The sequence below is a fragment of the Falco cherrug genome, chromosome 1, assembly GCF_023634085.1.
Source record: "Falco cherrug isolate bFalChe1 chromosome 1, bFalChe1.pri, whole genome shotgun sequence".
In the NCBI taxonomy this organism is placed as follows: domain Eukaryota; kingdom Metazoa; phylum Chordata; class Aves; order Falconiformes; family Falconidae; genus Falco; species Falco cherrug.
In genome coordinates, this window is record NC_073697.1 from 94,095,496 (window position 1) to 94,121,049 (window position 25,554).

The window sequence follows — 25,554 nt, forward strand, 5'->3', positions numbered from 1 at the left end:
GGGCACTGACTTGCTTCATTCTTTGGGCAGGACAATGTCTTTGCACCAAAACATGCCTGGCTTCTCCACAGAGGTTGATGCCGGTCATGCAGCTGTGATAGCAGCAACCAGATTTGCCCAGTGACTCCATGAAGCACTGGTGGTACAGCCAGGAATGGACACCAGCTCTCCAGCAGAGCCAGCCTGAGCTGCGAGGCCAGGAGTTTTGGGGGAGATACACCCTATTTCAGAAATCCAAGCCTGAGTGCTGCTCCAACTCTGCAACTACCTTCTAATCACAGAGCAGAGTCTAGTTATCTGTGGATATCAGAAGAAAAATGGCCCTGCCCAGCTTCTTGGGGTGGCTTCCCAACGTTCCTCCACCTACCACCTGGAGCCCTCAGCTCCTAGGGGCTGTTCCCTGCTGTTCCCAGCATCCTGAAATATGTTGGGCAAACGTGTGGGACAGTTTGGAGGCAAACAGGAGCGTTAGCAGCGCATGTTTCATGCAAGAAAGCCCTTTGTTGGCACCAGTTACAGATTGCATAACCGTGCCGGGAATGTTTTCTTTATTCCTGCCATGTTAAATGCTCAACCTGCCTCCAGATCATGGATTACTCAGCCTCCTTTTACTTCTTCAGCTTTTTTAGCTGGTTAGCATACTTCACCCCTTGCAGATGACAATCATTTAGGAAAAAGAAATCTTTATTTTATATTTTTTTTGTATACTCGTACACAAGTAAAATAAAATGCATATCTATATATACTGCAATCTTGTGAAGGAAAAGGTAGCATTCTTTAACAAATGCTGCCCGTAAACATGGTGTGATGGAATGAATACGGAAAAACTGCAATATTCATAAACATAGGATTAAAACAGCATCAAATTCATTACCTCTGCAAATGGGAACCTGCAATATTGTTCAGTGTGATGTCAAGTTACAAACAGATTTTAGACATTCTTTTCGGAGCATTTCTTACACTTTTTTTTTTTTTTGCCTGTAAATAAACCATATTTCTTTACCATCTGCTGTAGCAAAAGCTGCTTTGTGGGCCAATGCAGTTCCGAAGACCAAAGTTATAATTCACAGGTTTCAGGACAAATAAATTATGTACATCTTGGTGTTTGTCTTTTTTGTTTCTGTGGGGTTTTTTTTTGTTTTTGTTTTTGTTTTTGTTTTTTAATAAAGGCATCCAGTTAACTTTTGTGTAACAAAGCTTTCTCAGGGTGGATGGTAGTTTTGCTTTTGTTTGCAACATTTATGGAGGTCAGCAAAAGTCTAGTATTAAAGTGTCATCAACCCAGGAAAAAGAGTTAATTTTAGCAGAATAACAGTAAGCTCCACACCAAGGGGGGGATCAAAAGGCTTAGGCTGAGCTGTAACGTGGAGCTGTTTCCTTGCTGGGTGAGGCGGCACTGGGCCTTTGATTTGTTCTTTTTAGAGCAGCCCTGCCTCTTTTTGGTTGGGACTGTGGAAGGTTCAATAGGCTCTAGAAATTCTGGTTTCAACTTGGTCAATGGAGGGTCTACAATGCTGGGAAAGGTCCCAAAGGGGGAATCGTTTATCTGCTTGTTGCTGCCATTTTTGGAAGGGTCCGTCTCAACGTACTTGGTTTTGGACATGTTCTCCTTATCCTTGAGAGGGTTGTTGGAGGATGGCCGGCTGCTGTGGGAAGAAGGACCTGCCTTGCTTTTAGCTTCATAAATAAAAGACTTGTCAGTTTCTGGGTGGCAGCACTTCGGGGAGCCGTCGTGGGAGCCAAGAGGGGGGACCCCAGTTGGCAGTTTACCAGATCTGGTCTTAGTGCTAAAAACGCTTGTTCGTATCTGGTTGAAGGAGTCAACGCATCCTTCCAAGTCGGAGCTCTGCAGCCTTTTTAGGTCTCTCCCTGCCAAGCGAGGGGGAAGGTGGCACTCTAGCTCTGAAGATGATCCTTTAAACTGCTTAAACCAATTCCAGAGGGACCGAGCCTGGCAGTCACAGATCCACTGGTTGCCATTCAAACGCAGGTACTGAAGGGACACCAGGGGAGCCATGGTTTCTCCCGTGAGCACCGTCAGGTTGTTGTTAAACAGATACAAGGTCATCACTTTCCCAAGGTCGTGAAAAGACCGACGGTGAACCAGGCTGACCCTGTTCTGGTGCAGAAGCAGCCGGTCAAGGTTGATTAGCCCACGAAAGACGTTCTCTGACAAGCTCTTGATTTTGTTCCCATGCAAAAACAGGTAGGTGAGGTTGGCGAGATCTATGAAGGTGTCATCCAGCAGGTTCTGAAGATTATTATCCTGAAGGTAGAGATATTGCAAGGAGAACAACCCTCGAAAAAGCCCTGTGGAGAGCTCCAGGAGCCCACAGCGATCCAGGTGTAAGGTGTGGAGGTGAACAAGACCCCGGAAAGTCACCGGGTTGATAGATTTCAGGTTCGTGTTGTCACTGAGATCTAACTCCTCCAGTTTGTTGAGCCCATAGAAGGCTCCAGGCTCAATGAGGCTGATGTTGTTGGAGTGAATCCAAAGAATAGTCATGTTGCGGCAGGACGTGAAGCTGGTGGACCTCACAAGGGTTATCTTGTTGTTGTGCAAGAAGATGCGCTGGCTCTGGATGGGTATCTCAGTGGGGATTGCTGTCAGTCCTTGCTGCTGACAACTTATTGTAATCTTCGGTTCACTGTAGCATACACACGCCCCGGGGCAAGACTCCACTTCTGACTGGATGTTCAAGCAAAGCACCAAAATCAGCAGTTTGCTTCCTAAAGGATAACAAAAATAGTATGCAAATTAGCCAGGGTCATGGGAGAGTGCTTTTCTTTGCAACTAATAGATGAGCCTGAAAAATCACCCTTCTAAGTGTGTTGCCACTAACCACAAACAACATATGCCAGGGAAACCAAACAATTAAACTGCAGAATTAAAAATGCTCTACCCCTCAACACAATAGCTAAAATCAATATACGCTTATAGTGACAAAGTCTGAGCACCTCCTCAGCCTTTCACACTTGGGAGGTCTCTGACTTTGGTGGTGAAAGAGAAGGATCATCATGTATTTGCATCGTGGGTCCTGGATGCACGTCTAACGTAAGTCCTGCTCCAAAGAGCTTACCTCTGAGCAAAGGGGCTGGCTTCTGGGGGGGCATTTGTCTCTGCCACAGGCACGTTTAGCACAGTTCAGCCTGTGGGAAAACATCTGCCCAGCTGTGGCTGATGCCTACAGCCACCAGGTTGTACCAGGCAACTCTGCGTCCCATTCCAGCAGTGCCACCGGCTCCTTGCTTTTCAGGATCATTGAACAAGCAGGTCTCTCCAGATTGCGCTCAGAATGTAAGATGGAAATGTGACTTTTGTGACTTTCCATGAACAATTGTGGACTGTTCTGGTCTTCCTGTAAGAAATAACTAAGAGATTCCCAGAATAACTTAGAGGTCAGACTGGCCTATAGAGGTCTTGGGGCCAAGAGCATCCTTTCCTTCTCTCGGTCAAAGTCTTATGCCACATATTCTTGCTTCCCTTCCTCTCGCCCCATTTTTTCCTTTGAATCTGTGCAGCCACCAAGGAAGAGGAGAAAACAGCACATTTTTCCAAAGAGGGCAGTGCTGTTGTTGGAGGAGATAATGTACAATGCTTGATTCAGGGATTCCTCAGAGTTTGCAAGGCAGAAGTAGATTTCCCGTGTCCCAAGCATGCAGGCAGCCCGCCGGGGTTGAAGAGCCCCTGCGAGGAATATTTTTTTCATAGTGATGATCACCTGCTTCCCCAGGAGCTGGGCTGCACAGGACTTACAAGGAAGCATTCACCAAATTCACCAGCCCTGGCTGGGATGCTGGGAAAGGGCCCGGAGGCTGGGCAGAGGCTGTGGAGCCAGCATCACCTTCTTGAAAGGGGACTTGGAAGGGAGGGTCATCATGAACCTCCAGCTGAGAGACCTGCAGAGAGACCTTCTGTTGCCTACCCATGGTGGGGAAGGTGGGGAAAAGAGGAAGTTTCAGCAGTCCTTTACCATCAATTAGCAGCAAGTAATTAGATCGCTTCCTCTAAACCGCATACAGAAACTAAAATGAATGGGCAGCAACGGCAGCAGTGGGAGGCTCCGTTTGTGAAATACCACATGCAAGGGACATGTGTGTCTCCTTCCCAGCTCATCACAGTACCTCTGGCATAAAGACACGTTCCTCCCCATCGCTGGGGATCTCCAGCCCAGAGACAACAGCACCTTTCCCTCTTCGCTGTTATGGGAGGGGTTTTCTTCCTTGAAAGACTGAAAAAATTGTTCAGGCATGTTGATGCCTCATTACACCCCACGGTAATACAGCAGAGTTCAAAAAGTCAGACGGAAGAGGACAATGACGCAGAATGGGATACACTGGGGAGACTGGGGAGAGTCCGGTTGCATCCAGCCACACGTGCACGGCGCAGCACGCTGGCTCCCACGGGGCTGAATCCTGGAGACGGTGGCTGCATCTCACAGAAAAGCCTGCAAGGCGATGGCGCTGCTAATGAAATCACATCATCTTTGCATCGAAGTAGCAACTTCAAACCCCAGTGATAAAGGATTAAATCACACGGAAATTTCACCCAACTGTTTACTGAAGCAGTTACAGAGGTATCGGAGAAGCCAAGGCAGGAAAGTAATTTTTCTGCATTAACAGGCTGGGATCCCAGGACTGAGTTTTAGTCTAGTCAAAAGAATTCACCGTGTGCAGCTAATAAATCTGTGGTGGTCCAACAGTCCCATATAGGTGGGAGGCTCCTATACATCATAGTCCACATGGGAGAAAAAATAACAGCTCAGCATGCAGGGATAATTTGAGCCTGATATTATTAGCTGCTGAGCATCCCTGGAAGGCAGTGTGTTGAGTGCAGTATTATGACACATTCTGGCCGGCTTGTCATGTTTTGACATATCACGTCCCCTTGTATGGAGCAAAGTAACACGAGACAACTGAAACTCCCCGCTGGAGACATGTCACACCAAGAGAAGCCTCCTGGGAAATTAAAACCACCCTGGCAACTCTCTGACCAACACAATTCCTCTCCAGCTGATAATGAAAACCCATAGCCAGAGATATAGGACTTTCTGGAGCCTCCTTCTTCAGTTTTCCTGATTCAGATGATGGGGGCCGGGGTAGCACTGGAGCAATGGGATTCACCTCGCTATGCAACACCACCCACTCCAGCAGAACAGCGCTCGGGCTGCAGACAGGGCCACCAGCTGCATGGCTCTTCCCAGCTGCTCCTCCCTGCTTTGGCAATACCGCAGGGGCTACAGCCTACCCAGGGAAAAGCTAACCACAGCCCAGATGCATCCCACAGGCCTTATAAATGTGACACACTCACAGCGGAGTGAAGGCAGAGAACCGTTCCTATGTGAGAGGAATCACAATGACAACGCTCCTGTTCCAGCTCCAGCCAGGGGAGGCAAGTGCATAATAAATATACATATACACGGGAGGAGAAAGAGAAAACACGAAGCAGCTGGCAGAGAATGAGCCATGCGTATGAGTATCACCCTGCCCCGTGCCAGCCCCTCCTGACAGCCAGGCTCCTGCACCCTCTGGAGCACTTTGCTTGTGCCCTAAGCGTGCAACACCAGCGTTTTCCTACGGACAGGGCTGCCAGGGCTGGGCAGCAAGGTCCTGGCGCAGCTTCTGAGTGTGTGCGGAGCTGGAGGCACGCGACGGCTTCTCCCCAGCACACAGGAGCAGAAGGGAGGGGCAAATCCCGCTCCACTCTGAACCACGGCTTTTCTTCTCCCACTGCCAATGCCTATGAGGCTGCTGGGAGCTGTGAGTCAGTGGCACTGATAGCCGGCTGCCAGTGGAGCAGCATAGGGAAATTAATTACAGGCAGGGCTAGCCTGTGTGCTTTAATTAGGGACCTGGTGTTCATAAGCTGCTCGAATTAGCTCCTTCCACTGGAGACAGTTACTGTCAATCATCCCCCCAAGCTTTTTTCCAGTTAGTTTCCTGCCATGCAGCTCAACCATGTCCTGATTGATCCATGACAAAGCTCAGCACCCAGCAGTCGTCAGAGGGCTCCTGGCCGGCGCAGGGCCTGAAGCAAGTGCAGGAGTGGGTGCAGTCCACAGACAGCCTTGGGAAGTCAAGGTGACCCTTTCTTCCCAAGCCAGACTGGGGTATGCTGTGGCAGAGATCACAGGGACCATGCCTTGGCCCTCTCCCGCTCCTCTAAGGAGCTTCTCCATCACTGGTCTTCAACCAGTAACTGTGCCTTGCGCTCAGTGTCCCCAGCCCACAGCAACCACCAAATGCCACGAGCCATCTAAACCTTGCTTGAGGATAGTTTCATCCATCCAATTTCAGGCAAATATTACTTTGCTTTTTCTGACCAGGTGCCAACTGACCACTTTAGGACAGGCATGAGCACAAGGCAGGGTCCTGGGACAGAGAGGTTGCTAAGACCTGGCGTCAAGCCACATTAACACAGCTGCACAGTTTTAGGATGGTTTGAAGCACAGCAGAGTTTGTTTCTGTCTGCCTGGAATATACCCCTATATCTTCAAGTTCTCTCTTACTCTAGATCAAGCCCTGCAAGATCAAGACAGGCCAGTGGTATCACTGCCCTGAGCCCCCAGGGCTGGAGCCCATCAGCTGGACCTGTTTTGGGTTCCAGTGTCATGACACAAAGCACAGACCCAAGCCCCTTTACGCTGAGCCGAGCATTGCAGCATGGTGTGGAGCATCACCTCGCTGAGCTTTGTGCTCTAGCATGGAGCTGGGGCCATGGAGCAGAGGAATGAGCTGCAGCACTGATCTGGGGACTGTATCGCAGAGGTGTGTACAGGAACCAGGCACCACAACACCCATCAGCTGGGCACCCTGGCACAAAACCAGGTGCTTCATCTTCTTCTCCTCTCCACTCCCCCTTACTCATCCCCCTTTTTGACGGCCTCCTCCTTTCCATCATCCTCCCCTCCTTCACAGCCACCACATACCAGGGTTTGTCCAGCTGAGGTGAAGGCAGCACCCAGGCAAACCAGTCCATCCCCAGAGAGGCTGGGGCACATCCCAGCAGTGCCCAGATATACAGTGTTCTGTACATCACACTGCAGCTTGTTTCTCTTGGCACAAAGCAGAGGGAAGGTTGAAGACCTTCAGAGGGTGGTCAGGCAAGGATCATACCAATGCAGCTTAAAAATTGCCAGGAATAGTGTGAGTGTCATGGGCTTCTGCTCTTCTCAGGAGGCACCAAGCATCCATGATGCTGAGGGGTCCCAGTGGGTGCTGCCCTGAGCAGAAAGGTCAAAGCCCTGGCTGAGGGCAGATAACAAGAATCCAAAGGACCTGGGCAGAAGGGCCCCAGCTACTCCACAGCCCAGCTGGCACAGGCAAAGACCATTGTTTGTTTTCCTGGAGCTCTGGGTTCAACACTGGCTGTGGGCTCCTTCCTTTTCCAGGAAAAAGCCTGCCCTTAGGCCAGAAGTACAAGAGATATTCACTGGTGTCACAGGGAGGAGTGAGGTCAGAAGGTCCACCGTGCATCTGTTCCCAGAATACGTGCCAAGCCCAGATCCCCATGGAGAACTACAGTGTCCTCTCGACCTGCCAGATAAATCCATCGGGAGCTGTCAGTGCGCTCCCACTATCACTGCTGACTGACTGATGCCGAGTCCTCCACCACCTGCCGGCCTCTTCTACCCGCAGGACTCAGCTTTAGCGCCCATCCCTGAGAAAAAGGGTCTTGGCGTGACATCCATTCCTTCATCTCTTAAGACACAAAGCTATTCCTACCCCTTCCAGAACATGATTAAAACTTCACTGGATAGTTCCAGTCAAAAGCAAAAGATGAAAGAAAATCCAGTACCTGGAGCCTTCAGTCCCTCCAAGACTTTGGCTTTGAGTTTAGCATTTGTACCTCCAGAGCTTTCTTAAAAGCCAGAAACCTCCTTCAGTCAAACTGCTGCACTTCCCCTTTGCCATCTCAGAAGTGTTATGACTCACGGAACTGGGAAGCAATTAAAGTGGGTCCATTATCTGTCTTTCCGCTAGTCCCCTGTGCGATCACATTGTCAAACATGGCAATTAGAAAGAAAAGGCTCCGGGGGCCTCTAATAGATGCTTTGCAAACTTTTTAAGAGGCCAAAGCAAAATGCAATTTTCTGCAGTTTACAGAGCCCTGGCCTTTCTCTGCCGTGCTGCACTTGTCTCTATTGATTCGAAGATATTATAATGCGGCTTTCCTACAGTGGAGGGTCAATAATCATTTGAATTCTCTCCTGGTTGGACATAAAGGGAGTACTTTACAATACAAAGCCTTTTGCTGATGCACACAGCATTTTACCTTTGTTTATAGTATGACAACACTATAGCTGCTTAATTCCCTGTTCTGAACGGGTATTGTTTGAAATTCAGCACATGGCTTTGAACGCTACTCTGCAAAGCAGCTTCAGTGTCTCCTTCTTTGTCCTGTGGCCAAAGGTGGGTCTGTGTGTGTGAAAGCGTGTGTGCCAAAAGGAAGAGGGCAGCACTTTTATGCATTTCAAGTGGAAGGCGAATTGAGAAGTGAATGAGGAAGGAGAATTGGTTTGGACTAGCCTCACCCCAGGCTGGAGTTTCCCTCCCTTCTGCTGCCTCTTCCCTCCCTCCACTGCAGAGAGGAAGGCTGGAGTGCCTTCAGGGGGAGAAGGAGTGATGCTCTGCCACCACACAAGCACCTGGGAGAAGCAACTGGTCTGGGAAACCGAGGACTGGGAGCGGGTACGAACAGAGCAGGTCTCAGCACACAGGTGCCCACTGCCACGCAAGCAGCCAGCCGCAGCAGAAAAGCTGGGGGCTGCTGCAGGTCCCGTGGTGTATCTGCAGCTCCATAAGAGTGTTGGGGTGTCAGGCACCCCTCTCCAGAACAGTCAGTGAGGTGACTGGGGTGAGCCAGTTGACCATGGCTCCGTGTCTGCTCTGGGGCGCCGTATTGCTCTCCAGGCTCGGCTGGCTGGGTCAGCTCCATCTCCATGGGTCATTGCTGGAGCTCAGAGTCCCGGCTCAAAGCAAAACACCTATGCCTTGTTCCGGTGCTGAATCCCAGCTGCCTAAAAATAGGCAGCTAATTCCCTTTTTAGATACCCTTGAGGGTCTGAGACGCCAACATGAGTGCTGACAGATTTGACACAGCTCCTCTAGACCTGCTCTCCTCCAGCAGCTGGAGCTGGGTGTGACACAAAACGGCAGCAGGCCATGTTTAGGCACCTGAATCCCACCCCTAACTTCTACAGGTACAGTCTCTGATCCCACATGCTCTGGGACTGCATCCAGATCCATTAACCTTTGGGACTGTGGTGCTCTTCATCCCCTTTGGCAGTACAGCCTCAGTCCTGCTCTTTGGTCTATCCAGCCTCTCCCCTGAACAAGACAGGATTTCAGCAGAAAAAATATGGTATGTGGTCAGAAATGAAAGGTCATTTCCGTAATGTATCCAGGCAGGGGATGGAGGCAATAGATGTGCCATTTCCTAACTTCTAGGTGTTCATCTTTTCCACCTAAATCATACTCCCTCCCTTAATGTGATTTTTGCACTTAATATTGCAGGGATACTTTTAAGGGAAGAAGGTAAAAGCGAGTTATAGCATGTGCAATTCTTAGAATCCATCCTCCCAAATCTCCAGAGGGGTTTGAATGCTGATTTTTCAGCACCACTTATGGCTGAGCTACACGACTCATTATGTGAGTGGATTGCACCACAAACCTTAACCAGGGCATCTCCATCCCTTCACAGGCACGTGCCAAAGCAGTTCCTGGCCGGTGGTGCTCCCCATCCCTGTGTTTTGGCAGCAGCATCGGTTTAGCCTAACAACATTTGGGCAGGGTTATACTTTTGGTGGTTTGCCAGCATTTCCCTCAGCAACATCAGGGAGAGAAAGGGAAAGGTGATAGTTAACAGTTTATATTTCAGCCAATTTGAATATGAATTTGATGAGGAGGGCAAAAAAAAAAAAAAAAAAGAAAGAAAAAAGCCTCTTCTCTAGCCAGAGGGTTTTCCTCCTGCTGAATTTCAAAGGCTTGCTGCAAGCCACAGAGGTGTGAAAGAGTCTCAAAGAAAAGGTCAAGAGAAACCTTCACAGGGGAAAATATCACAGGATTTAAATACAGGAGTCATTAGGTCCCTACATAACAATAACACTAATATCAATTATTATAGCCTAGTAATGCCCTGCAAGGCCAGGAAATGAGAAAGAGAAAAGCCCTCGTTATAACAGAAGAATGCGAGAAGAGCTGCATGGAGTCAGACAAGGGCCCATTTGGGCTGGTCTCACACAGCGGTCGGGAGCAGATGGGGATGGAAAAGCAACACTAAATGAGGGGAGAATTGCCCTGGCATCTTCTCCAAGCCCCAGGCAAACAGTGGCCCAGGGCCTGCCTGTGGCAGAATTTCCCTGTCTCCTTAACAGACTACAAAATCTTCTTTCCACTCTCTTAGGTTTTCTCCAAGCCCTAGGTCACGGTATGAATTCTGCTCCAGACATTTCTGCCATGTACTTCTCTGCATCTTTTCCAGGACCTCGTCACTGCAGGGGTGGGAGGATGACACTTGGGATGCAACTGCAGCACGGACTTGCGCAGAGGTTTAGACACTCTGCTCTTCCCCTTATAGCTCCTGCGCTCTGCCATCATTCAGCATCAAGCTGAGCTTTTCAGGGAGCCCTCCACAAAGTCCCAAGGATCACTTTGCTGAGCAGCAATAGCTCATTTAGAGCCCATCATTGTGTTTGTTTAGGTAAGGGTCTGGGCTGTTTGCCAGTGTACATTACTTTGTATTTATAAGTGCTGAATTGCATCTGCCATCTAGTCTGTGGTTACGAATTTTACCATGAAAACCCCTTGCTGCAACAAATCATCTGCCCAAATATCCACTTTCCTTCAAGCAGAAATATTAGCAGCGTTCACAGTTGCGCCCCAGTCTTAAAATGTGAGCTGGCTGCATGCAGTGGCATCTTCCTGATCCAGCAGCCAAGCTGCAGCAGCACTTCACAGAAATAAGGACTCGGTAATCCCTACCTACCAACACAGCCTAAAGATGCTCCTTAAAATGGTTTACACAAAAAAGAGGAATAAACTTTGCTTGCATCTTTGATATGAGGTTATTCTCTTAGGTATTAAAAAGCTGACCTAGTTATCACTGTTTGCTATGGATAGGCATGAGGAAATCCTATGGATATCCTAGGCCATGCTTCAGTGAGGGCTCTTGCCAGCTCTGTGCTCTGCCACCTCACCTGGTGGGACTAAGTCTCTGCTGATTCTATTGGCAGAGACAGAATTTTCAGCTGCTCTTGTGTAAGGTGCAATAAATCTGCATATTTTTGATCCATCTTGTTTCCTGCTACCTAGCGCATATCTGGAAGTGAAAAGTTTATGACCTTAAAGTCAAAGCATGGAGAATTCCTTAAGAAAAGGCCTCTGACATGGGTTTATACCATTCGGTCCCAGGCCTGACACCGTTCAACTTGGGTCCTTTCCATGCGGACAGTGTGGGTGCCAGATGCTGCTGGCCCATCCAAACTCTCCCAGTATTCCTTTTTTCCTCCTCAGAGGCAGGCTGCCTTCCCCTCGGTGTGCAGAACTGTGCCCCCTTTCAGGATGTGAGCAGGTATGGTTCCTTAACACTGGAATGACCATGGCCATGTCCAGCTCTCCTATAGACATAATGCAAAGTCTTGGCATTGCCTTGCTCCTGGCCCTCTCTAGTGTCCCTTCCACCAGTATGACACCGCAAAGGTCGCTGCACAACAGCTTCCCCGGGCCAATCTCAGCATCAGCCTCTGTACTTGGTAGATCACACGGGATCCGTAGGGATCCGGCTCTGAGCAGGTGAGGTTGACATGATACCGTGCCAGTTAGCAAACGCAAGAGCGATGGCTGGAGGAGAACCAAACTCCGATGCCGATACTCAGTGCAGGGGACAGTCTGTGGCAAAGGCAGAAGTCCAAGGCAAACATCTAATGAGGAAGTCAGACGAGAGGCAGAAAATGCCCAGTGCCCAAAGGGAAGGTGAAAGCACATGGCCTGGAACAAGCATTTGGAGCAACCCTGTGGCAGCCCTGGGAGGAAAAAGGGAGAGGATGGGGAGGAAGGCTGTAGGCTTGCGGCAGGAGAGCCAGCAAAACAAGGGTAGACAGACATCCTACAGGTCCAAGTTGAACTATCCCAATCCACCTGTCAGGAACTCATCTTGGACGACTGTTCTGAACAATTGTTACGATCCTAATCCACTACACAGGGCTGCAGGGGCACGCTCACTGCCAAGCTGAGCTCGGCCAAACCGAGCACAGTGAGACGAAAGGGAAGCAGGCTCCTTCCTCACAACCTGGGAAAAATGTCACATCTGCATCTTTTCCAAGTCCCGGCCACCAACAGCCATGGTATTATCATAGCTATCCCTGCCGCTCTGCCTTTTGCCAAGTGTCATATGACCAAAATCCACACCCAGCCCAGTACATCCGAACAGATCCCAGGCTGCCTAAGAAAGCAGACCAAAAGAAGGTGTGAGCGGTCACCAGCACAGCGGATGAGGGCATCACAAAGTGGTCATGATCCTCATTTCCAGCTTATCCAGATGGGATGCATCCAGCACATTGCATGAACAGGATCATCTATGATACTGCCACCGTTCAATCCTCATACTGTGAAGAATGAAGTGAGAAAATATGCATTGTGAATCACAACTAGCTCCTACAGAACTTGGTATTATCTGTGCCATATTTGTAAAAAAATCAGGGACAAACAGGTGTCCAAAGGAAGTAAACTTGGGTTCCTGAGATGACTTAGATCTCCTGTGGAGCCCAAAGCATCTCAGGAATGCTTCAAAACATTATTACTAAGGCGCAGAGTTTCCTGCGTATCCAAACCTGGCACTGGTGAAAGCACTGTGTGTGCGGGTGACTCACAGAAAGGAGAGGTAAAGCTCCAGATGGCATTTACACCTGCTCTCCCCCAGCCATCTGCGACTGCACCCCACCTGGCAGCTGCAAATCCCACCCCCACATCTTCAGCGCTGGATGTGCCCCATTGCACGAGGCAGCCTTTTTCTTGGGTTTTTGTTTTTTTTTTTCTCTAAAATGACACTTATCTCAGCTTTTGCTTACAGACCCGGCATCTGCAGATAATGTGGAGAAATGCAGTCTAGGAAAGAGCTTGGAAGGAAAAGTTGCTCCAAAAATTTCCCATGACCTCAGTTTAGGTGTCTGCATGGATGCAGACAACCCCTGCAGCTGAAGAAACAGCCTGGGAGCTAATGCCCCAGGCAACACAAGTAGGATGGGGAGAGGGAGAATATTTTAATTTCAGGCACAGCCACTTTTTCAAAGAACAGCTAGAAATGAAAACATGAGAGCAGACACGGGTGACTGAAAATCGTATTTTCTCCACCCTGCTCACAACCTGATGCTCTTTTTCTGAGCCTGGATGTCCAGAGCTCTGAATGCCACCGCATGAGCTGTCCCCTTGATCGGTGGAGTAGCAGAGCCGTGCAATGAAATGTCAGGTCTCTGCCACGATGCTGCCTTACAGCAAGCTCTGTGGTCCAGGCACCGGGCATTTCTCGGCGCTGCCCTGGACACTTGGCCCCTCCACCCACATGGTGGGACAGGACCCCATGGGATCCCACCAGGAATCTGCACCACATCCCCATGCCAAACATGGTGGGACAGGAGCCTGGTGTAGCCGTGCTCCCCCCTCCGCCTCCATTCCCCTGTCTCTCCTGGCATCCCTCCCAGCTCCCCGGCACACAACCCCGCTATGTGAGCCCTTTCATTCCCAGATAAAAGCTGGGACTGGTTTTTAATAAGTGTGCAAATTCAACCGCCGCTGTCTTTATCGGGTGCCGGCTTTGTCTCCTTTGCCGTTTCAGCATTAGACATGCTTGCCTGCCCTTCTGCAGCTCTCTCATCCACTCTCGCCAGATAAGAAACACGACACCACAACTCTATAAACATATTTCTGAGCTGTGCAGACTCCGTGAAGCCAAGCTAAACAAGAATACAATAGGACGCTAATGATACACCTTCCCATTTGCGTGGAACTGGGGAAGCGCAGCGGGGAAAGGATCCCAGCCTGCAGCCAAGGCTGGAGCCTCACTGGTGGCAGCAGCCCCCAGAGCCTGGCTGAGCTCCCCACATCCCTCACAACAGATACCCACCCCATGTTTTCAAACCCTGCGGGATCCCACCGGGAATCTGCACCACATCCCCATGCCAAAAGCCTTCAGTTCAAGTTCCAGCCATTGGGTCTCATTACAGCACCTTCCCACTCTTTAATCAAGGTGGATAAAAACTCCTCATTCAGACTTCGGCTTCCCCTCTTTATCCAGAGATCATGTTCATCCGTTTCACCACTACAGGGCATTAAATGTTCATAATCACCTGTTATCCAATATGGCCCTTAAATCAATTTTAGAGTCGCTGCCCTCGAGCAGGCAGTCTCCCAGCCTGACAGAGTGGCCTACATTCTGCTCTCCGAGATGGATGACCGAGCATTTAGCTGTATTAAAATTCATGTTGTTTCGCTGTTGCCAGTCTACCAAGCAATTGCAATTGCTCTGCATTAGAGACCTGCCTTCATCATTATTTATCATGGCAAAATTTGAATCAGCTGCAAACTTTACGGGCAACTAATTTATATATATTTTCCAGATCATTCATGAAAATAGTGAAATACACCGGGGTGAAAGCTGAATCTTGCAAAGCTACCATGCAAGCATCTTGTTCGGCAATGATCCTCCAACAACCATCGCATTCTGAGAGCTTTTAGCTGCTTGTTTTCTTAATCCATTTAATAACTGTCCATTGATTCAATAGAGAGTATATTTTTGACCAAGTAAATCAAGTGCCTGACATAAACCTGAATACATTATAAAAAAAACGGATACATGAGCAGAGACTGGGTTGGGTTTTTTTCCCCACATCTAATACACCAGGACATCAGTCCATGCCTGGGGCTTGTTGGCATCATGGCAATATGATTAATAAATAACAGTGACAGCAGTATCTTTAGAAACTATATCAGAAACAATTAAGAACTGGGACTGGGTTTAAGAAATGGAAAATCTACCAGTTGAAATTAATGGTATCTCTATGCCTTTGATCTTCAGCGATGTTAACATATCCTTTGTCCCACAGCACTGAGACCAAACTGATCAGCCTCTCCTCACCTCCTGAGCTCTCCTACTTGCTGCTTTAAACCAGCGGTGGGCACTGGCCTTCCCTGCCTCTGGGGCTCCCCAGGTTTTCGGATATTTATAAGGAATTAGACCAGGAACCTTGTCAGCTAATTTTGACAGCGCACCCACGTGCACTCCTTAGGAAGAGGCTTGCACATCCCTCCAAGCTGGGTTACTGTTACTCTCCAGAAACCGCTTCTGACGGATGGTGTCTCACCTCAGCTGGGCATCCAGCTAAGATGCTACTTCACAGCCTCCACAGGCAGGTTGCTTAAGCACCCAGGATCATTTCAGACAAAAGAAAAAGGTTGCATTAGCACTGACTCAGTGAGACTTGTTTTTTCTCCAGGATCGGGTGTTCGTGTCGTTCTACCACCACCCTGTCAAACCAATAACCTTTCCTTACTCTTCCACAGCAGGCAAGGTAGGCATTGCTGTCCCACTGCTGCCTTGTTTGAGAAAGGGATGTTGTAGCAACACATTTTGCTTCAGCCCCTGAAGCACATTACTTAAAAGAAGCAAACCATGAAGCTTTTTGAAGGCAATCTTCATCCTATAGCCAGGACCTGCAGATCTCCATGGGGACACAGACTTCACACGCTGCAGTTCAGTCACTCCATGCAGAGCATTTTTAATGCAGCAGGTCTAATTTCCCCTAATACTAAGTGGCTATTAATATTTCACAACACTAAGTGTACTTTTTTCCCATTTAATTTGCCATCTTTATTTGTTTTAGTTTACCTCCTTCAGCACTGGGAGGGAGACCAAGGACCAACTACTGATTTGAGGGGAAAAATGAATCATATCACCAAAGGAATTAACTGAAGTGAAAAAAAAAAAGAAAGAAACCGATCAAAATTACATCAGAATCACAAAAAAAATGCACCTGGGAAGCTCAATCCTGCAGGATACCCCTGAGGTGAAGAGCAATAACATCAGGCATCAAAACAGCACGTGATAGGAAATACATGTATGAGCAGAATATCCCATCTCTTACAGCCTGGAAAAAACTCATTCCAGCATATTCACTGTTACTTTCTTTGGGATTTCTCACACTTGATGCAAGCCAAGGAAAGAGAATAGTAAAACTTGTGGATTTGAAGACAGGATAAAGTAAGTCCTCCTTTTCCCCTGCTCTCTGTTCCCTGCCAAAGTGGAAGCAAACTCTCCTTTCTCCAGGGAAACAGCTCGTGCAGCTTCTGACAGGAGCCGGAACAAGGAAAGCAAACCCTGCCAGTTCCAGTGGGGACCATCCAGACAACATATTTCAAAAAAGTGTGCTTTGTACCAGCCCAGCCATGCAAGCCTTTTCAGCACTCTCCCAAAATCAAAACGCCACAAAAACTGGCCAGCAAACCATCTCAGCCCAGCAAACCCCATCCAGCCTCGGGTGGGGAATCAGCCCAGGGATCTCACACAGGGAAACTATGAATACTTCAGAGCAGAGCTAGGAATTTCAGATTGTCCTTTTCTTCTGGTGCCTCTGTCCATCCTCCCTCCCCTAGGGAATGTTTTAAGAGATGTAGCACTAAGTAAACTCGCATAATCTCGCTTTGATTATGGAGTACGAAAGGTTCCTGCATTACTACTTAGACCCTCATGAAAACCTGCTTCCACCCAGGATTTAAATACTGCCATTTCTGCTTCACCACCCTTGGCCTCTGCCTTGCTATCTTCCTTCTAAGATGTCATCTGGGGTGACATCTCCTTCACTCCCACCTTGTGCCAAGAAAACAGCCCAAACCAGCTTCCCTTGTGGCACAGCTTAGTCAAACCAGCACCATGCAGTAGCATCACGTAACAAGCAGCAACAGCCTGACACAGCAAGCAACTGGGGAAGGCACACAGGGCAAATGAGGTTGACAGCAAAGGAAATAATGGGCAAATTCTGCACAGACTGATGAAATGTCTCCTCAAGGAAGGCTGGCTTCCCCATGCTCCGAGGACCAAGCCTGTGCTGTTTCCACAGGAGGCCAAACTCATCTTGACTTTGCACCGATTGTATCCCAGTCTTTGCTGATGTGTTTACACAGTGTCTCCTGCCTGCATCCCTCTCCTGGTCATCACCACAGAGCAGCCTTTCTTCTTCACCCTGCCACAAACCTAAGTCTTCCTCTGCCCTGAGCAAAGCCTTGTGCTTCCCTTCGCTCACCATTCTGTACTACTGTGGGGTCCAGCTGCTGGGGAGCTGCGTGTCCTGCCCTGAGCCATCCATGCTCCCCATGTCACTGGCTGTACGTGCCGCTGGGGTCAGCCAGTGCCTTCACATAGGTCTTACACTGATAAAATTCCTTCTGGATCTTTATTCTTCCCGGGTGAGAGCATCCTTTGCTGAAGCCACCATGTGTCCCTCATCCTTCAGATAACGCTTTCTGAATCCCTAAATCCCCTTCATTACCAAGATATTCCAGCTCTTTTCCCAGCAGTCTAGAGGTCACCTTACGTTTTTTCCATTCCCAAATGTCTGGTTTGACATTTGCTAATGTTGAAATCCAGCTGCTATTTCTTTCTCCTCTCCTCTGACGTGTTTAAATCCTGCTGAAGGTGACGCATGCCTCTTAGCCCTCGTGTTAGCTGCTGGTGCCCACAGGCTATTATCAGGGAAACAGCTAATCCTAGATTTGGAAGGTCCCTCTGGGGTTTCCTGTGACGGGTTGGAGGTAGGGGTGCGTGCATGTGATGGCTGGGTTTGTTCAGAATCGCTGCCTGAATTGAAATCAAACAAGTTCAATGTCCTCCTGTTCATCTTCCCTGGGACTCTGGCCAGTTCCCACAGCGCAGCATCCCCTCAGCTGCAGCTGGCCGGCAAGCAGCACAGGTTGTGGAACAGCAACAGTGGCCGGTTGCTGGTGCAAGGGTAGCTGTGGTAGTAGCACCCCAGCCCCACCCCCCCCCACCCCCCGCCAAGAGCTGTCAGCACCTAAAACTGACAGCAGTTCTCAAACTCATCTCAGCTGCCTGCGAAGCCAATGGCGCATGAATTTTCCTGCCACCTACCAGCCTGAGGGGGACGTTTCCATCGCCAGGTGCTGATGGACCTCAGTACGGAGGGGTCTGCTTGGCCAACTGAGTCTGGAGAGCCTTGCAGGGGTGCACACTGTCACCCATAAGGCCAGCGTGATGACAAGACCTGGTTGCCACATCCCCCAGAATGCCTGACTTGAGGCAGAGACCCGCACCTTCATCCCCAGCTGGCTGGGCAAAGCGGGCAGATGGACCACACACTACAGCACCAACCAACTCCCTCCTGACGTGTTAAATGGGACTGGAGGAACGACTACTGTCTGAAAGATCCCAATTGAACTTTAACATTTTTAAATTCATACGGGACTGCAGGAACGACTACTACTGCCTGAAAGATCCCAATTGAACTTTAATGTTAACTGGTTGATATATCGAGAGGAGGACACGTGCTGTGATGGGCCACTGGGACCACTGTTAGACCCAGGCTCATTAGACACTCTCCTTAATGATCTAGATGAGAATGGGAGAAAATAGCAGGTTAATTAAATTTGCCCCTACTGAGCTGGAGAAGCTTTCAGCATTAGTGGGGATAGATAAATGACAGGGAGGGTTGTGGGGAAAAAAAATGGCAGATTGATACAGGCTAGAAAAATGCAGCGACTTCTGGGGAAAATGATCAGCCTTCCAACTAATCAGTGTGAAGGGGAAAGACTGTAGATAAAAGAGCTGTATCTGAGGAGCTGCCAGAGAGCTGCGAGATGATGGCTGATAATGAGTGAAGGGAAGGTGGTTTACTTGGTAGTGAATTTTTGCTCCGTGCTTGCATCGCCAAATGTTAGTTCTTGCCTGGGGCTCCTAGACACTATCAGAAAGAATACAATTGTTATTATTGATCGCTGTTGCAACAGCTCTTACGTTCTGATGTTCTTGCTTAACCAAAACACCTAGAAACTTACGGAAGTGGTGAGAGAAAGAGCATGATCCACAGGTGAACTTGGAGGACCAGCTGTGCGCACTGGTTGAGATGTCTTAATTGTGTGTCCTAAGGGCTGCAGAATCCTGGAAACAATGCAGGAGTAGGCAGCGTAACACAACAAATTAACCGAGCTGAAGGAGGAGCAATCACCCTACCAGGCACTAATAGCAAATCTTATCAACAAGGAGATATGGAAAGAGGAGCACACGTTGCCCATCCTCTCTATTTCAATTTTGAACCTCAGAAATGAGCTGTGCAGTGGGGCAGCCCCTTGCAGTCAGGTTGGTACCCACATGAAGAGAGAGCTGCAGAGAGCCACTGAACCAAACACATGCCAGGTCAACCCTAGGCAGGTTGTTGGCAAATAGATGGAAAAAAAAAAAAAAAACCAACCAGAAAGTTTTGGACAAAATAGTCCCAGCTCAATTTCTGCATTAGACTGGAACAGAGCATCTGGATATAAAATCATCACTCAGACCAGCACAGCATCACAGGTCATTGGGCCTCCCTTTTGTCATCCTTACGCAAGGGAAGCGAAGGACATTTGGTACTCCACAAAAAGAAAATTTTCAGGAGAATACGTTTGGAGAAAAAGGGACATCAAAATACCACCTTTTAGAGGTATAAATACTCCCAGACCATGACAGATGGCAATAAAAGTTCCCCCCCACACTCCAGCTTCGCTCCACACATGAGTCAGAACTTCAGTGAAATCTGCCGACATAAACCAGCTGCAGTCCAAGCGGTCTGTGAAATAACAGCAATGAAAGTCAGGTCCCGTGGCACGCCAGAAATTTCTCTCCAGAGGGGAAGTGAATGTGAGACAAAACTCTTTGAGAGAGAGGGAGACTAAGTGTACTTAAAACCATTTCTTAAAGAGAGTCACTTCAAAAAAGAGGGAGAAGATATTCAAGGCAAATGTGGAAGTCTGACTACTTAAAACAGCTACTGAAGAACAGAGACGGCAAGCTCTGAAAAAAAATGTTCAAGCTTGATAGCAGCATTAATGCACAAAATCAAAGCAACTTCTCTAATGCTGGCAAAATAATTTCTGCATGTCAGGAGGAGCAGACCCACAGCTTCCAGAACAACAGGAGCCCTCACACCTGGAGGGGAGTTCACCCATTCCTGATAATCACAACAATAATAGGGAAGCCCATGCCTGGAAGACATTTACAAGAGACTGAGAAGAAAATCTAAATGAGAAAGAGAGAATTGAAAAGCACTGGCAACGAGGGACACATAAGGTTTCTGCTAAGGTGCTTGTAAGCTTTGGTGCATCTGAAACTTGTACAGCCTTGCAGAAATTAATAAATGGGTGATATAGGGTAATGATTAAAAAAACCCACAAACATATATACACAGAAATTGCTGTCAGCTACAGACCACTCATTTGAATACAGATTGTGTAAACACTGATCAGATCGCATCCAGACAGGAGCAATTCAGCAGAGGAGACAAATGAAGTACAACAGACAGGAAATCAGTATTTTCAACGTATGAGCTAGTTACAAACTACCTAATCCGAGAGAACAAATGCTTGGGATAATAGGGATAGACCAAAAGGCTTCCATTTAGTTCTGTGTTGGTGGACATGGAAGATACTGAGAATGTGCGGTACTTTAAAACACATACTGAATTGGCTTTGATGGAGCAGGAGATCCCACCCAGCTTTCCACACCAAGGACTTATCCTTTAAAGGGGCACATTGTCACCTCTGGCTCTTCTGCGTTTGCTTCACCCGCCCTTTTTGTCAGCTGGACCTCAGTGTACATTTACCATCCATCACTCTGTCTCTGGGGACTACCTGAAATAACATGCAAAGCCAAGGAAAGGTATCATAGCTTTGACTAAGATAATTAAGAACATTTCAAATCATATTTGCATGCAATTTGAACTAATGGATGCACTGATGTGACATCGAGAGGGACCAACCTTTAAGAAAAATGATCTGAGCTGAACTTCAGACAAAGTCACTGACCCGTTATCCCCAAAAGAGAGAACAAATAGCCTGACATTTTAGAGCATGGCCTCTCCAATGACTCTGACATTAGAAAGAGAAAACAACTTCAAACTACAAGAGTTTACATCAGCTCCAGAAACACAGGCTGACTGGAAACAACCGGGTCCAGTGCCACCCCAGCCACATTCACAGCACTGGTACACCAGTCTGGACTCTGGAACAAAGTGAGCAAGGGTGGCCAAATACAACACTACCCAAGCAAAGAGAGGGTGATGGACTGCCTACGTAAGCAAGAATGAAGCAGCAAACTGAGAAATTCTTACATATAAAGAGTACTATATGTTTTCAGACACCTTTAACAATAGTAAGTTAGTGGACAGAGCATGAGAGACACCCTAGGAAAATGGAAAGACTATTTAAAAGGGTGGAAAGCAAATCCCTTGCGTATAAACTGTGATCTTTTAACAACCAAGAACATCCCTCTTAAGACGATCAGCTGAAGGTCTCATTGCAGTGTTACAAGATGATGCTTTTCACACAGGCTGAGCTCCCGTAGCAAAGTGGTGGCCCTGTACATCTGCCCAGAGAGAAGAGCCATTCCTCAGCAAATACTCAGGGCCGGTGCAAGACACACATATTCTGGGAACAGAGCTGTCAGATCCCACGTGCAAGTTAAAAATCATCAGTTTCTTGCAAAAGACACCAGTGGCATCGTTTCACAATGATGATGATGATGACTTAAAAGCATCACAGCACAAGGAGAGGTTCCTTCATAAACCTGGTGCTCTATGCCACTTGAATGTGTCTACCTGCACCTCACTGGCAAATTCACAAGCTTAAAGCTATATACATCTGCAGCTTAAAGCTATATACATCTGCATCACTAAGCAGCATCTCGGTGGTTGGTGGGAGACTCCAGAGAAAAGGGGGCAACACATCTGAACACTCCAGATCATAATCACGTCCAAGTGGATTCAAGAGGAACTAACAAGCACGCTGAAGGGCTGGATCAGTAACCTTAGCAGGAAGGACTGAAAAATGAAATGTGTTGAGCATGGGTCTGCCATAGCAAGTACAACAAAAGCTGGCAGAGGATAAGGCAGGAGATGAACCTGAGACTGGGACAGAGAGCAGAAGGGAGAAGGTCTATTTCAGTCCCCACTCAGAGAAGCGCTTTTGTATTTAACATGACATATCTGGGAATTAAAAGGCAGGAATGTTCCACTGAGGATGGATGAGGAAAAAGGGCTCCCTCCCCTGCTATGTGCTCAGGCAATAAGCCCATGCTGTCCTCTGCTTGCCCCTCGCACTGCTGCCTGCATCTGGGCTCAGAAGCAGAAGCTGCCGAGCACCACTCCTCCCCTACAAACAACAGTACCTCACTTGAGGGTGGCCATTGGAAACCGGGAAGCCAGGCAGCATGGACAGGAGGGCTTTCTGACTCAAGTCTTGGCTCCTGCATCTCTCTTTCACCCTGATGGCAGAAGCACAGGCAGGTTTCACCCTCCAGCTACCATGAATTATTTGGAGTTCATTCCTTGCTGGCCTGATTTTCAGAGCCCCAGCTGCAGGTGGGTGCCAGTGGGACTGACAGAGGTGATGAAGCTCATTCATGCCCACACTTGCAGTCAGAGCTGTAGGGGAGACATCCCGCACAAGAACGCCTTGAACACCCAGTAGCTGCCTGGGCGCTGCAGCCCTGCACGTCACTGTGCCGTGGGAACATACCCATTGTCACCCAAGATGGAAACTATGAGATTCACTAACTTCAGGACTTTTTGTCTTCACTGAATACCTAAGCTCTAAGACTGCAGCACGTGGATGCCACATCCCTGAAGAGCAGGGATAGCTGCTCTGCCCTATTATACAGCAGGGGCGTGTGGCTCAGCACCCTGCAGGCAGGGGAGCTGGTGGTGCTACAGTGACCGTGGCCAGAGAAGTATCTTCAAGGTTAGGCACCAATAGGGTAGGCTCTGTGTTGAGAAATAATTAATAAAAGCTTGAGTGAAAAGGTGTCAGGCACCCGAGAGGGGGAGGTCATCGAGGGTTTGCCACCCGTTTCTGCTAAGACATGGTTTTCCAGAGAGCCACCACACAACTGTGTACCACAACTGCTGCTGCAGCCTCTCCCCCATGCTGAACCCCAGCCCCTGCTCCACATTCCGCACCCAAAAATGCTCCAGCTTCCCTCAGAAACCAAAGCAGCTCTCACCTGCAGGTAAAATATTTTGGGGGAGGGATAACATTTTGCCATGAGTCCCTTGACACTAACATTACAGGCAAAACAAGAAGGAATTCTGAAATGCTTTTAAAGCAGGAAAATTCAAAGGAGGAAGTCAAAACACTACCTGTGGTTTCCTTGACAGAATATGACCCACACAATGACTTCCCCTAGTGAGATTACAGAGCTGTCACTCACTGCCACTGCACAACACAGAAATTAGCAGATCAGGCTGATGATTAATGTCTTGTCTTCACGTTAAACGTAGGCTGCTCTGATCCCATTGCCCCCTCACTTGCACAGCTTAGGAAAGGCAAGGGGAGGGGGGCAGGGGGCAGGCGTCCCACCTGAGTCCCAGCCTGGCCATCAAAGGCAGGGAGATGTGTGGCACTCACACATTGCAGGTCTTGCCAGCTTCCAGAATTTTATCACTGATCTTAAGAACTTTAGCAAAATTTTTAAGCCCCAGCTTCTGAATTCAGGATTTCATCACAGCTTTCTTTCTAATTTTTTTTTTTCTTTTCTGGCACAGAAACTGCTAACTCATCTCTCTCCCAAACCTCCGAAAGAAGGAGGTGAATGAAATGTCCTGGACTGTGTGTTCTTCGAGAATTCCCTGCCTTATTCAAAGCTGAGCTCTGTAGCTGCTGTTTGCAAACACAGCGGTTGAGGCAAGGCGCAACAACAGGCTCACAGATCACAGCACTCCCTCTGAAGAGAGTGACACCCCTTTCCTGAGCAACACGAGTACCATCTCCCACCATCTTCTGATTTTAGTCAGCCTCCCTGTGGCTCCAAGCAGGGCAGTGTGGAATGAGCTCCACAAGGTCTCCAAACCAGCTGAAGCCTGAGCATACACCATCCTCACACTGAAAAACACCTGGCAAAAGCCAGTCTGAAAAAAGGGAGTGGAACACACAGGGACCGTACTAAAGAGGATGGTTTGAAAGGGCAGCGGGGAGGGAGGAAGATGCTGACAACCCCCTGGCGCAGACTCTGCTCAGGGATGCTCGGCAGACCTGTGGGTTTTCATTTAAAGGGCTGTGCCTTCTGGAGACCAGATGACCCATAAGCGCTCGTCCCTTTTAAGAAAGCCCTTGTGCCTTGCAATAATTCACCACTGATTGCCTACATTTCCTTAAAAGAGCTCATTTAGAGTTGATTTAAGTACTCCTGGGGAGGGCAGGCAGGCGGGAGGGGGTGCAGTGATTTACGGACCTGGTGTCAGCTGTAGAAGCAGCAGAGGCTCTCCTGCCCGCAGCAGCGATGCTGGGGAATGGCTGGAGGGTTCCTGTGGAAAATGTGAGGGCTGGAGACCCCCAAAGAGGGTCCTGGAGATGATCCATTTCAGCCACAAATCCTTTGAAATTCTCTTTCCCCCTCTTTAAGGGCCAGTTCCAGTGCAAGCATGGATTTGCTGTGTACCACAGATTGCAGAGATCAGACAGTGTTTGCAGTTGCATTTCACTGTTCTAATTCGGGGGAGGTGATCTGACCAGTCTGGGCTGCAAACTGGGACACAATTCAGCTGAGAAAGTGCAGGTGCTTAGAAAGAGAAACATCATGCTCTGGACTCCATAGAGTGTAAAGAGTGCCAAGATGCCTTGCTTAGATGTAGACATTCAGGTTTGGTCAAATAAATGTCACTGGACAACCAAATCAGATGTACATATCCATACTGGGCTGATTCACCTTTTTTTTTTTTTTGAAGTGACACCTCCTGCACGGGCCTTGAGCGAGAACTTGTGTGGACCCTGAAGGGAACAAGTTTTGCCCCACTAGATGCCTCACTGCTTTACACACTCCTCCCTGCTGCCTCCTGGCTCTGCAGATAGCTGTTCGGCTACGGACAGCCTTGGAAGCAGAAGCAGGGGCTCAGTAATGTGTGTAGGCAAACCCCCGATGGCCTCCTCTGTTCCTGATCATTGCACAGCATCTCTGCTGAGCCTCACGCCTGTGACAGAGAAGCCCGAGAATGTGAGGCATGTGTCCTCCAGGACTGTCCTCCCTCCATTCTCACCCACAGCCCACTGCAGAGCACAGTCATCCCCAGGAGCTGGCTGGCAGGTCCCTCCGAAGCTCTGCCTCCTGACAAGAACTAGAACATCAGGAGTAATCCCACAGAGCACAATCTCTTAACCACATATATCCTTGTTTTGTAAGTACGCTGCCTCTTTAAAACCCTGTGGCTTATGTTTCTGTATGTTCCTATCTAGAAGGACCGAAAAACAAGATGAGGAGAGAATAGGAATAGCAAGGAAGAAAAGGATCCATTTAGAAATGAGCAGAAT

At 48.5% G+C, this 25,554-nt stretch overlaps 1 protein-coding gene across 1 annotated transcript in view; it reads right to left on the reverse strand.

Moving 5' to 3' along the window:
- Positions 1-666: 666 nt before the first annotated feature.
- Positions 667-25,554, reverse strand: part of RTN4R (reticulon 4 receptor) — a 79,113-nt gene continuing 54,225 nt past the window's right edge. The window contains exon 2 of the mRNA XM_055700956.1: positions 667-2,730. Coding sequence (XP_055556931.1) covers positions 1,301-2,730 — 1,430 coding nt within the window. The 3' untranslated portion in view covers positions 667-1,300. The remainder of the gene's footprint in view (positions 2,731-25,554) is intronic.